Source organism: Branchiostoma belcheri, unplaced genomic scaffold (assembly GCF_001625305.1).
Source record: "Branchiostoma belcheri isolate BF01 breed outbred unplaced genomic scaffold, Haploidv18h27 scaffold143, whole genome shotgun sequence".
In the NCBI taxonomy this organism is placed as follows: Eukaryota; Metazoa; Chordata; class Leptocardii; order Amphioxiformes; family Branchiostomatidae; genus Branchiostoma; species Branchiostoma belcheri.
The window spans coordinates 653468-667258 of NW_017802858.1; the positions used below are offsets into that span (position 1 = coordinate 653468).

Below are 13791 nucleotides of genomic sequence, written 5' to 3' on the forward strand. Positions count from 1 at the left end.
ACTTCCAAGAATGCCAGAATGTGATGCATAGACATGTCCAGCTCCTGCTGTGTGATCAGTTTCTCCTTTTTGGCAAATGCAACTAGAGAAAAAAGAGAAATAATCTAGGCCAGCAGTATATATACAGAGATGTTCAATAACCAAAAAATTAGGTACAAAAGACCAAACGTATATGAAGTGTATGGTCTTACCAGGTCTCAAGAGCTATGAACCATTACAATCTAAGAGCTCTGGTCCCCAGATCTAAGAGCCACACATACATTACATGTACAGTGCCTTACCTGGTCCCAAGACTTAAGAGCCGCGCAATTATAACCTGTACAGTGCCTTACCTGGTCCCAAAATCTAAGAGCCGTGCATATATTACTTACCTGTACGGTGCCTTACCTGGTCCTCAGACCTAAGAGCCACGCATATATTAACCTGTACGGTGCCTTACCTGGTCTCTAGACCTAAGAGCTGCGCGATTATTACCTGTACGGTACCTTACCTGATCCCCAGACCTAAGAGCTGTGCAATTTTTACCTGTACGGTACCTTACCTGATTCCCAGACCTAAGAGCCGCGCAATTATAACCTGTACGGTACCTTACCTGGTCTCTAGACCTAAGAGCCGCGCAATTATAACCTGTACGGTACCTTACCTGATTTCCAGACCTAAGAGCCGCGCAATTTTACCTGTACGGTACCTTACCTGGTCCTTAAACCTAAGAGCCGCGCAATTTTACCTGTACGGTACCTTACCTGATCCCCAGACCTAAGAGCCGCGCAATTATTACCTGTACAGTGCCTTACCTGGTCTCTAGACCTAAGAGCCGCGCAATTTTTACCTGTACGGTACCTTACCTGGTCCTTAAATCCAAGAGCCGCGCAATTTTTACCTGTACGGTACCTTTCCTGGTCCCGAGACCTAAGAGCCGCGCAATTATTACATGTACAGTGCCTTACCTGGTCTCTAGACCTAAGAGCCACGCAATTTTTACCTGTACGGTACCTTACCTGGTCCCCAGACCTAAGAGCCATGCAATTATTACCTGTACGGTATCTTACCTGGTCTCCAGACCTAAGAGCCACACATTTATTACCTGTATGGTGCCTTACCTGGTCCCCAAACCTAAGAGCCGCACAATTATTACCTGTACGGTGTCTTATCCCAAGACTTATAAGACACACGGTGACACACAAATATTGGTAACCAAATATTAACGTTAACCGTTACTGTTAATAAATTTGGTCCCCATAGGTACAGGTCATGCTTTATAAGATCATACATAACGCTGTCTCCGTCCCACACTCAACCAGGATTGTCCCGGTGGCTCGATGCTCCCGCCGCATCAATCACACTCAAACATTGCAGGCCATCGCGAGCAGAACCAACTTCTACAGGCTCTCGTTCTTTCCCCGCACCATCAGGGAATGGAATGAACTTGAGCCTGGTGCGGCGGAGGCGGGGTCTCTTGCCCAGTTCAAATCTGAACTGGCGAGGACCCTGCTGCATTGAGCCACCCCATCATGTCTTGTATATATGTAAATATTACTAACGCACTAATGCACTTGTCCCGTCTTTAGCACACACAAAATCAGTTGTCTTATGTTCCCTTCTCATTTATCCTTGTTTTACCTTGTTTTTATGTACTGGATCACAATTGTAACTAATCAATGCGTAACGGCTGCCAATAATCCTACATGGTAGGGCTAGGCAGTAACGGAGATGATGATGATGAGAAGCCATACAAATATCAGCTTTAATACAAGGAGGTTCTAGGAAGTCCTAGTTTAATACAAGGAGTTTAATCTATACTATTTATAAGGTGCATTATCTGGTCCCCAGAGCTAAAAGGCTAAAAGTTATATATGCAAATATATTAATCAAGGAGGCTTAAATTGTTAAAATCAACTCTCCTTGATATTAACTGTTACCTACATGTATATGTAGTGTTACCTGGTCCTCAGAGCTTAAATCCCCTCAAATATGATCTGAACTGTGCTTTTCCTTGTCCCCAGAGGTAAGAGCAACACAAATGCAGTGAATATAGACGTAAAAGTTGACGTTTTTGCAGGTAAATCGAGGGAAAGACGCAGGTAGCCCTCCCCATACTACCGAAACTGAGGTATTGCTGCAGCATATGAGTAGCAATCCAGTGTCCTGACCAATAGCAGCGTGGCTGTTCATCGTGGCTGCTCTGTGGAAATTTGAGCTGGCGATACCTCGCCAAAGGCAGTCAACGAGTCATCTCCTGCTCTCAGGTAAGTTTTCCTTATAGCGACAATTCTGCCTGACAACCTGCTCTTTGTTGTTACATTTTGACAAACTAAAATGGCTTTCTAAATGCCCAAGGCTTCCTCTGGTTGCGTCGAGTACTTAGTTACGGCTTTTTCTGCCAGTATTTTCGACAAATTCTTTCTAGAACCAAGGACATGTCCTTGCTAGAACTTAAAAGCACCAAACATTCCCAAGATGGAGCACATAGCACATGGCCGCCTTGACGACGCCATCTTGTTCTTCGTGTTTCGTCATTTGAAAAAATCTGTTATTTGAGGTTTCTTCAACCAAGGACAACGAATTATTCACCCCTAACAACGTCTAAATGTATATAGGACCATTTATATCAAATTTCCGATACCCTATTTGCTTAAAGGCCCCCCTTAAATCTTGACATTTTCTACTGCGCGGAACGGATGGAGGCGTAACGGGTCAAAATTTGTTCCGTTCCGGCGCCGGGAAAACCGGCGTGGTACAGGCATTTATCCGAAATACAACGCTTATTAATCGGTATTAATAGTTGAGGAATGTCTCCATCGATCTTCATGTCCATGAAAGATTTATCAAAATTTCTCTGACATTAAGCAAGCAGCTTTTATCTGCGGCTATTTCACAATTAGGTGTACCCATTTTTTTCCAGCATGTTACCAGAGGATAGCAAAATCTACATAACTTATTACTGTTTTAGACTTTTATTTCCAAAGAGCTGGTGCAAGATGGAACACAACAAAAAAAGAATTTTGAAAATTGGTTAACATTTGGGAAAAATATTGACCAAAACGTGGTCCAAAATTGGATGTTTTTGAGCGTTAGGCCACACCAAGTAAATTTTATGGATGACGTCCTTTGGAGACCCTAAATCTAATGCGAGAGGGCGAAAAAAAAACAAGAAGGGCCCTAAAAAACAAGATGCCTAGATTAGAAATATACTAAGAGACGACAAATGTTAGGGCACAAATTGAATGAGGTGACACAGTGTAACAAGCAAGAAGTCTTTTATTCATCATCAAAGCAGCAATAAATCAGGTGGAACAGCAGTTGTCGTCCTGTCCTGTTTTCGCGTTACGAGTTTCACGTCAATCTGACGATTTGCTGCACTGTCGTGACTCTTTGGTCATAGTTTACAGGAAGCGGACTTTCTTGTTTTTTTTTTCAGGAACGGGCCAAAATCAATGCGCGCGCGGACGTCATCCATAAAATTTACTTGGTGTGGCCTTACCGGGGACCATTGAATTTTTACTAATTCTAAGCATTAGATTTGAAAGGACATTTTGTACTTCCTAATTAAAAACTATTTGCTTTCTACATGCAGTCATAGGTCTACTTGTGATCTTTAACTTTTATTTGAATGTAATATCCCTCTTTTGGTTCAATCAAGGCTATATTCCACTTTTACCCACATATTACCAATTTTCAATCTAATTTTATATGGATATTTCTGAGTGTGTAACTCTTAAAAATATGCTTCTATAGGTGTTCATTTGGCTTTTGAAATTAAGGTATGATGTGTGTGAAGGTACAGAAATAGAACAGAATCATTCCGTCATTCTTGTGACGTACTGTTAGAGATCAAAGCCCAGGATGTCATTTTCCAAAAAAATCTGTAGCGTCCGTACCCCCCCTTGATTCCTGTACCAAGTTAATCCTGCAGGTTAATGATAATGATGGCTAGAAGGTCTCTATTGCCACATACCAAAACACCATGTAAACCATTGCTGTCATAAACACTCTGTCTAGTATAGCACCATGAACATCAAAATGTAGCGTCCGTACCCCTGTAGCGTCCGTACCCCCTACCTGTAGCGTCCGTACCCCCACTTAAGGTTTTCAGCAAAATACTGCCAAAATTTTCATCTATATGGTAAAAATCTTAGTTACTACATCAATTAGGCCATGTTGATTTGATTATATGGATGACATCTGCTCGCGCATGAATTTTCGGCAAAAAGTTTCCAAAAAAAAAAAAGTTTTCAACCATACTGTAAATCGTACAAAACAGTTGCAAAATGACCAAAAATATACCGTAAGTTACAAAAAAATAAGTAAAAACTATACCAATGTCGTAGAATGCCAAAATCAAACGAAAAAAGACGAAATTGTAAAGAAATGAACTTGAAGACTAGATTATTCGCCAAACCATATTCTGTCCCATTTGTTCAACCCTCATGACCGCGTACATTTCAAAATGAAAACTTTTTTTTTTGCAAAACTTTTTTTTATTCGCACGCGCGCATCAGTTTTGGAGTTCCCAGAGGATGTCATCCATATAATCAAATCAACATGGCCTTACAGTTGAAACAGATACAGATTGTTAGCATTTTCACTGAATGTGTGAGTTTGTGATGCATTTTACAAGTCTGTCAGTATGTGGCGGCTTATTGTTGCTATAGGGCAGGGTTTGCATTTCTTCCCATTTTTCTAATCCTGTTACATTGAAAGATGGAAGTTAGATAAGGAAGTCTTAAAAACTCAGGAAATATTGACACAAATGCCAACTTGAACTTGTTGGGAGCTAAGGGGTATAGGTTTATTTGTATAGCATCCAACACTGTCTTTCAACCAGTGTAAGGTGTTTCTTTTTGGGGAGAATCCTTGACCCATTATAAATATTTTTTTAAGAAAGAGATAGCATTTGGCTTTAGAGTAAGGCTGTAACAGAAGGGAAACTTCAAGTTTGTCCTCCGAAAAGCAGGGAAAAAAGTGTCTCAGGGGGTTATGAATTTCAGAATTTTCTGCTAGACTACTACTATGGTCTTGTTTTCGGGTTGCCATGCAAAGTTGCACTTGTGTACAGACCCTACAGAACCCTTGTAAGCCCTGTTGCCACTTTGAAAAGTTAAAAACAGGGTAATATTTGCAAATAATTGCAAGTTAAGCTCTCAACAGTGGCACTCCCCGTACTTGCTTTTGCTTTTGTGTTGATGCCGTTTATTTATCTACCTTCCAGACAAACCAGACAGATTACTTTAAGGAATACTCCAGTCAAGTTTCTAAAACCTACCGGTATCAGGTTCAAAAAACCCTGCAGAATGAATATAGGAGGGTGAGTTGGTCTGTGGACTGATCTATGCTAATTTATTTGTCGTCAAATGTATTTTGTTGATATTTGAACAAAGTCTTAAATAAACCTTGAATATCCGCATGGAAACTTTCTTTGCAAGTTTCCTCCAGAGGCAATTTGTGATGTTAAATTTTACTTAAACATGTCTGAGAAGTGATTAAATACATCAGTATAGTCTTTTTAAGTTTGATGAAAGATATTTTACTTTTAAAAGGTGTATTCAGTGCTTTGTCACACCCTTTGCACCTTTAATTTGTGCTTGTTTTCATAATTTATTAGGTTTTGCCATTTTTACTGCATCAAAGTCTATGGAAAGTCTATGGAAAGTCTGAATGACCTTCAGCAGCTGTGACCTTGAGTGACCTTGACTCCATTTTGATTTTTCAGATTTCGGTGAATGACCTGCGCATCATCCTGCCATTCTACAACTTCCACTATGCTCCAGCCAAGAAGTTTATCCAGGAGAACATTCTTGCCAAGCTTCCAGGTAAAAAACATCTTCTTAACAGGTTCTCCAATGAGTAAAGAGACTCTTTTTACACAACCAAGAGTTTAGTCTTTTATTCAGCCGACGTTTCGTTGACTGTCTGTCACCTTCCTCAGGGCAATGGACCTATACCATTATTACGTCACAGTTTATCGCAATGAATGCTGGTCAATCGACGTTTATATTGTACAGGGGTGCGTAGCGCGGTGTGTGTTTGTGTAGCGTTAGCCTAATATAAGGCTTTTGATACAGTACTAGTTTCGTCTAATGTCACAACTAAATCACCCATGCGGCATGTAATGCTGTGTCAACACAACTAGACGCAGCAAAAAATCAGACATACATTACTTTGAAAACTTTGAAATGATCTTTATTCTTTAACTGACCGTTCTAGAATGTTCTTTAGAACAGGTAAACAAACTGTGACGTTATAATGGTACAGGGCTCGAAATTAACATTGTCCCAGTGTCAAATGACACTGAATTTTCAGCTTGGGACAATTCAAATTACGTTTCGGGACAATTTTGGGGCAATTGGAAAATTCTAAGACCATCCACGTCATTTGGGAATTTTGGGGCAATTGGAAAATTCTAAGACCATCCACGTCATTTGGGAACACGATCCATCCATCCTGCTGCAGACTGCTAGCAGCCTATAAATATATAATACTCTGACAAACATTTAAATTTGACCAATCAGGGATTCCAAATATCAGGGACGGTGCCATGCCCATGATATTATCATGTATTTCCCTACATTTACTAATAAAGTGGACTTCAAGTTCTACAAAATTAATTCAGTTGTTGTTTTCTTATTTTTGTCATCAACTTATTTCCTGAAAAGCAGGCTGGGACAGTCCATCTTCAGTTCGGGACAATTGAAATCTATGTTCGGGACAATTTGTGCCATTAGGCTCCCCCCTGAGGCGTCGCCAAAAAGTTAATTTCGAGGCCTGATGGTATAGGTCCATTCTGACTGGTTCACATTGCACTGCAGCACAGGCGTCGCTGCTATAGATGCATTCCCAATCGTCAGCTGAATAAAAGACTTGGTTGTGTAAAAAGACTCTCTTTACTCAGTGTCTTACCAACCTGATGAAACTATTCACGGTGGACTCCTTTTCTTACAGGTTATTGAAATTTCTGTATGGACTTCACCCCCAAAGAGTAAAGCATTGTTAGCTTGTCTGTCAGTGTGTGTGTGTGTGCAGCAGGAACTTAAAGGCCTCCAGTTGATCAGCCGATTCTCCACTTGGAACCTGAAGGCACCCAATTGTTTCCGTCCTTCCTTTGGCCGTGTTTGCCTGAAAGCCAGTGAATTTCACACCGTCTCTACTGGTAGAATCACTCTGTAGAGTCGCATTGGTGGCTTCTGACACTGCTTGTGCTGCTTGAATCGAAGAAACAAGATCGGCTTCAAGCCTAACCAGCTGACTAAATGTTTCACCGGGAAAGTCCTTCAGCTCTACATTAAACTTTCCAAGTGTGGTTAAAACTGAGTGGACCACTTTGGACATGTTGCGTGCGCTAACTTCTAGGGCCACCAACTCCATATAGCACGCCCTGACATCTGCTGTGAACGGGCTGCTGGTGTATGGTCCGTCACGCAACTTGATGGTGTGCTCCTTCTCTTCCAGTTGAGCTTGAAGATCTTCAACTTGTGCTTGTATTCTTGACATCTCTTTCTCTCTTGCTTTATCTTTCTTTCTCAGTTCTTTCAGCTCTTTTTGAATCTTCGACTTCTCCATTCTGTAATACTTCAACCTGTTGCGTTGACGTTCTTTGTCTTTCAAAAGAATTGTCACCTTTGTTTGTAGGTTACTGCATTTGCTACTCAGGTCTGCCTTGTCTTCAGTTAGTTGGCTTATTTTGTTGTCTTTCCTTCTATACTTTTGTTTCACATTCTTCATCTTGACCTGCGACTCCTTCTCCTTCACTTTTGTTTCTCTTTCCTCCAACAGTCTTTGCTTCTTTCGCATAAGTTTCTCATCTTGGTCGCTTTTCCGCTTCATTCTTGCTACAGTCTGTTCAAGAGCTGACTGTTTTGCAAGCAGTTCTTTTGTATCCAGCTCTTTTTGTTTCACCTCCCCCTCCAGGCGCTTTCTGTCCTGCAGTGCGGCCTCCCACTTGCCAAGTGAAGACCTTGAGTGGCTTGACGGTCCAGGTTCATCGACTTGAGGTTGGACTTGAGCCTGAGGCGTTGGTGGGATGTATGGCTCTTCACACAACTGCCTCAGCTTTTCCTTCCCAGAACTCCGCCTCCTTAAGTCCGTCACCTTCTTCTTCAGACCTTTCAAAGACAACTGCAGGCTTCTGGAGTTCACGTTCTTTAACTGGTCTTGTCCAAGCACCCGTTCCAGCCACCCCTTTACTTCATCGAAGGACTTTCCTGTCTTCTCTCGGTAGGTTTCAATTTCCGCTGCCATCATTTTGGTCAGCGGAACTCTGTCTTGGGCAGTCTCGAACCCATTCTTCAACACATGTAGGGTTACTCCGTGCTTCTCACATTCTTCCCCCACCTTGTTGGGGTCCACCTTCCCCTTCACTTGGTATATCTGACTGACCGGCATTTTCAGAAGGTTGTCCAGTCCCTCTTCCTTGCACCCCTCCACTTTTTTCCAAATCTTGTGCAGAATGTTTCTACATGGTGATGGCAGCTGGACGGAACTGTCAATTGCACTGACAAGTTCTGGGAGGGTCTCAGCAACACTCATACCCTGGTTGCGTAAGCCATCTTCTAGGACAAGGAGCGTGGAGCACATCACAGCACTGCAGTCTTCTGGAAAAGAAAGAAAAAAATAAAAATCAGATTCATAATTAAAATGTCTTAAAAATATAGTAATCTGAGTTTTCTTGAATGTTATAATACAAATTAACTGGAAATAATAAATAGGCAGACATTTAAATTTAGATCAGCAAAAAAAAAAATTACTAGAAAAATTGTCATTCCAGCAATTAAAATTCTATGATCTTTAAAAAAATGTGAATCGGAGTTTTCATGAATGTTGCAATAAAGTGGAAATGATAAGTGGGCAGATATTAGATAAACGAAAAAAAAAAAAAACAGATGGCGAAAAACATGTACTGTAGTATGTGCTGCCGCCCCCCTCCCCCTTTCCTGCCCATTCAAACATATGGGCAGATACGACCGTTCAGAACGTCGGGTTAACGAGCCTAAAAATGCATCTACAGCGGCAGAATTGTGATAAATACATAGTCAACAACCTGTTTAAAATATTTCCAGCCGACAAAAAAAGGTAAGTTCAATATTTATGCAAGCATCCGACTGTTAAATTTACTCAAGCTAACGCTAAGTAACGGTTGACATGTGAAGTTACGATACACATTTCCATCGAGAATTTATACCGCTTAATCCGAGTAAAAGTCCACAAATATACCCCAAAAACTAGCAAAAGACTTAGAAAAATACCTTACCTGGCTTTTGGCGGGTCGTGATGAAGTTTTCCACGTCGGATGGCGACATTTTTGCGATGAAATGAGATCGCTCGAGCACGGCTTTGTCGTCCGCCGCCATCTTGGTCCCAGCGAAATTCTAGCGGATAGTGCAAAAAGTAGCCCCACATTGTGCGTCTAACACGTGCTCGAAATATGCGAATCTTGGTACCAAAATAACGGCAATTTTCTGAATTTTTTGGAAATGTTGGCTATAAAAATTTTTTCACGGGGGACATGACCGAGAAAACGCGTTTTGAAAGTTTCAAATCGGAATATTTTTCGCCCACGAAGTCGTACAGCTAAATAGTTAGTATCATGTTGAAGCTCGTATTGTCGGCTACAAATTGGTAGCTAGTTTTTTCCCGTATTGCACACGGCTACGCGCACAGAGGCCCCGGGCGCTTACCGGCCTTTCAAAAATGTGCCTTCGGGCGGACCCCAAACGGGGCGCCGCCGGCAAATCGCGCACCGCCCGAGGTGAAATTTCTCGCTTATACTTGAAGGTATTTACCAGAAACTTCGATAAATATTGAGACCAAGACTTTATTCAACTCATGGTACAAACATATAATCATTTTGTGTTGATTATAAATGTGTTTGAGCGCTCTGAATTTGACCCATTTCACGTGTTTTTCGGCCCCGGGGAGGGTTTGAACTGGCGTCCAATAGCCCTATACTGAGTCCATTTTTTTGCAGAGGGTAACATTTTCTTCAAAATATTTCTTTGTAATAGTTGATACGTTAGAATGCAATCATACTCCTGTTTGTCGTCTTTAACATAGTGATTAGCTTTGTTAAAATGCAGCTTGCATATGTATATTTTTGACAGAGTTTTATCTATAATTGTAAATAATTGTTTCCCCCCTACTCGAAGTGGGCTCTCCCGCCCGTGAGAACGTCGCTATTCTGCCTGTTTCAGAATGGACTTTTTTCCTGCGCTAAATATTATCTCTGTGGTAGGATTTTCGACCTTTTGAGAGTATTACAGTTTGTAATTGCTAGAATACATTGTTTTGTGGAATTATTTTAACATATTCCTTAGAAAAAAATAATTTTGACTGAGCTGTGTGTGCGAGATATAGATACGAGAGATACGTGAACCTCCTTTGAAAAATGTTGCGATTTCTGCTGATTGTTTTTTTCAGTTATTAAACATAGTTATAACGTCCGTCATATGATCATAGATTTGTGGATCAGATGTGACACTTGTTCTCATTGAAATGTCCAAAATGATAATTTTAGTTTCTAATGACAGTAAAATCTGAGATTTTATACCTCCAGGCTTTTTATTGTATATTTTTATATGTTGTTTGTTATGTATAATTGATTTTGGTAAATTTGATGTGTTAGGTTTAGCGCTCAAGGTTGTCTGTATCTGTATAGCAGGTATAACCATGTTGTGTAACACACCTGGTCAACATTTTCATCTGCAAATTATAACTTTGAAATTCTATATCTGCTGCAAGGAACTCATAATGAAACTTAGGATGACAACTGGAACTGTTAAATCAGATGTTAAAGATAACATGTAATACAGTACTTCACCCCTGCCGTCACTGGAACAACTAATCTCCGACCCTATCCCGTCCGTCAAAAACCTAACTTTTAATCGGAACCAGTCAACCAGACACCCCTGTCAGATGCCTGGTAAAATACCTTAACACTATAACAGCCAAGCCACGACCAGTCATAGTACCCTTCCCAGATACTGTATTCCCTAATTAATAAATGTATTGTATTTTACAGGACGATGATGTTTTTTTGGTTCCTGGTTGACTACCTCCACTCTATGGTGGAGGGTCGCCAGCCCCTAAGGACCACTCATCGTGTCTGCAATAGCACCAGTCTGTGAGATCGGTTTGCAGCTTTTTCAAGGGGATCCCATACGAGACCCTAAGGCGGGGATGGTACAGCTGGGCTTTATATAATTATATGATATAATTATATAATTATGCAAATGATGACCTTGATCCTTTCTCTCGTGGATGTTCTCACTCAGACTTTTGAGATGGTTGAAGAACCTTCCTCCAACTGCTTTCCTGCTCCTCCTCCCCCATCTGCTCTTTCCTTCTTTCCATCCCTTCCTCAACGCTGTGGTCTGCCTAGGTATGCTGTAGATGAAGCGAGGAAGCCCAGGGACAGGGATGGCTGCCGAAAGGAATCCTATGGCCATCCTACCTTGAAGCCAGGATGTTCACCATCTTCCGGAGTCTGTATCCGATGACAACAGTGGGGACAGAATATCGAGTTTACACCAACACCCTTTCAGCAGACGCCACATGGAAACATTTATGTGGCTATATATTATACATATGAAGTATTTAACAAATGTTATATTTTTGTTGCAGATGTGAAACAACTGGTACGCACTGGCGGTGCAGTGCACGACCCTGCAAAGCCAAGGTGCAAGAAACCACCAGCGGCGTGTTTAAGCCTGCAGCCATCAGTCACACCCAGTTCATTCCCAGCCAGGTCAGGCACAACCACCCACAGATCACCAACAAATGCCCTGTATTGGCGATGCAGGGAAGAAAAGAAACATTATTGCAAAGCCAGGGTTGTAGAGGATCCAAAGGGAGTGTTTCGTCGCCTGGGCGGTGAACACAACCACCCACCCCAAGTACGTACTTACTTGCAAATTTTAAAATATAACGTTACACTAACAGATGAAGAAGTATTATATTTCACGAATTGTGCTTCATAAATTGTTTACAAAGGCAAACGACTGGTTTACAGGATTACTTTTATGGGTTAGTGTTACAGAAATAACCAGATTTATCATACCAAGGTATCGTACGAGTTCCGCGTCATCGCCAAGAATGTTGTCTAGCTATCATTACTGTACTTCAGAAGAAGACAAAGGCAGATACAGTGAGAGTATCAACGCCACCCAAAATGCCAAACATTGTAAGAACAACAAGAAGCCATAGACGACAATCCTCCGTGAAATTTTATATTTTGCAACAAAAATAATCCCAAGCGTCAACGCCAGACCTTAGGCAACGGTTAATACAATGAGGGCGCGTCACAATTCCTTTGTTATATTCCTTTGTTATATTCCTTTGTTATTTCCTTGATTTGTTTTTGCATTATTGCCTTAATTACTATGAGTTGTGGCTCTTGGTTTGACAAGTTTGTTTTATTACCACCTTACTGAGTTGCGGCATTATATAGTACTTTTACTTTTATTTGTACTAAGTTGACTTTAATTTGTACTTATAAGTTGACTTATCATTTTGTTATATCTGTTATTTTCTTGTATATTTTATTTATGTATGCCTGCAGGGCACATTGAAAAACGCCTTAGTGGCGATATGTACACCCTGGGTAAACAAATAAAAACAAACAAAACAAACAAACAATGATAAAGCATAAAAAGACCCAAATCCATTATTGCTCCTAGGGCGTGTAAAGATACTGTGCTTCAAGTTCGAAGTTCATTTTAATTACACACACACAATCTTTGCATTCACATAAAGATCGGACTATCATTATCTATCATGGTCATGTCACTTGTAACAAAGACAGCCCCACCGTCTTACCGTGCCTGTTACTTATTAAGCGCGACTGGCCATGCGGCCAGCACGCGCGAGTGTTACTGCCGCAGGTCAGATACCCGGGCAAAACCATTTCAACGACATTATAGGGATGTTTCATAAATATGCATTTACTCCAATATCAAAACTACTAGGGTAAAAATAAAAAGACGTGCATCACCACGGGCATGATGGCACACCACATGCCAAATTACACAGAAATGCTACGTACGGAACAATGCGTTTTGGCTGCGAACATCTATGGTACCACTTATCGACCCTCCGCATGTCTGCATGAAGTTCCACCCCCCCCACTGCTATTCCAAACAACTCGTTTTTCTGGACCATTCCAATTCGCCTCGTAATTGTAGGGGTGCATCTGCAATATTACATTGACCGCGAAAGCAGCAACGGCAAAAATACACATTCATGCATCAACACGGCATGCCTGCAGACAGCGTATAAAATTGCGTGCCGATTACACAAAGAGAACCCAGTGTTTTGACTGCGAACATGAAAAACCAGCCGTTCACAACACTCCGTCCGGAGGTCCTGACCTCCTTCACGGAGTAACTAGAGTTCCCCAATCTCATACCTTTGCCAAATGATGTTAATCTTTATGGCTGACAAATTATAGATTATTCCCCCTGATTGTGCTGATAGGATCCTCATTTCCATGAATTATATCACTTTATCATATTCTCAACCAAAAAGACTATAGGTATTATATTAACAAACAGTGCCATTCTATTATTTCCACATAAATTATGCAAACAAGGTCTTGATTTGTATACATTATGTTTAATGATGTTTACCTTCCTGAACTTCAATGAAGATATTCTGCATTGTTGGTACTGGTAATACTGAAGAAAGGACTCCAGAATTCATTACTGAGATCTAACAAATTTAAACATGCGTTCTGTGTGAAGGCTGAGTCGCGTGCTGTCGGTGCTGGATGCCCCTCCCGACCACAGAAGGTAGAGGATCGGC

General features: G+C 41.1%; 2 protein-coding genes and 1 long non-coding RNA gene across 4 annotated transcripts in view; 2 read left to right on the forward strand and 1 right to left on the reverse strand.

Annotated features, from left to right (window-relative positions):
• The window catches only part of LOC109464905 (E3 ubiquitin-protein ligase RNF216-like), a 30520-nt gene that overhangs the window by 8845 nt on the left and 7884 nt on the right, over positions 1–13791 (forward strand). The gene's annotated exons all lie outside the window — the stretch shown is intronic.
• LOC109464928 lies at positions 2210–11991 on the forward strand. The gene is made up of 4 exons (XR_002139919.1): positions 2210–2246; positions 5210–5305; positions 5711–5810; positions 11614–11991. It is a non-coding gene; the product is annotated as an uncharacterized LOC109464928 (long non-coding RNA).
• On the reverse strand, positions 6838–9323 carry LOC109464927 (myosin heavy chain, striated muscle-like). 2 transcript variants are annotated; one of them, XM_019762038.1, is made up of 2 exons: positions 9245–9323; positions 6838–8588 (listed from the first exon to the last, which is right to left on the reverse strand). In XM_019762038.1, the coding sequence occupies exons 1-2, from the start codon at positions 9291–9293 to the stop codon at positions 7000–7002; spliced, it is 1638 nt and encodes a 545-aa protein (XP_019617597.1). In that variant the 5' UTR covers positions 9294–9323; the 3' UTR covers positions 6838–6999. The 2 variants fall into 2 exon arrangements, with proteins under 2 accessions (XP_019617597.1, XP_019617599.1); XM_019762040.1 differs by having other exon boundaries at positions 6838–8585; positions 9245–9301.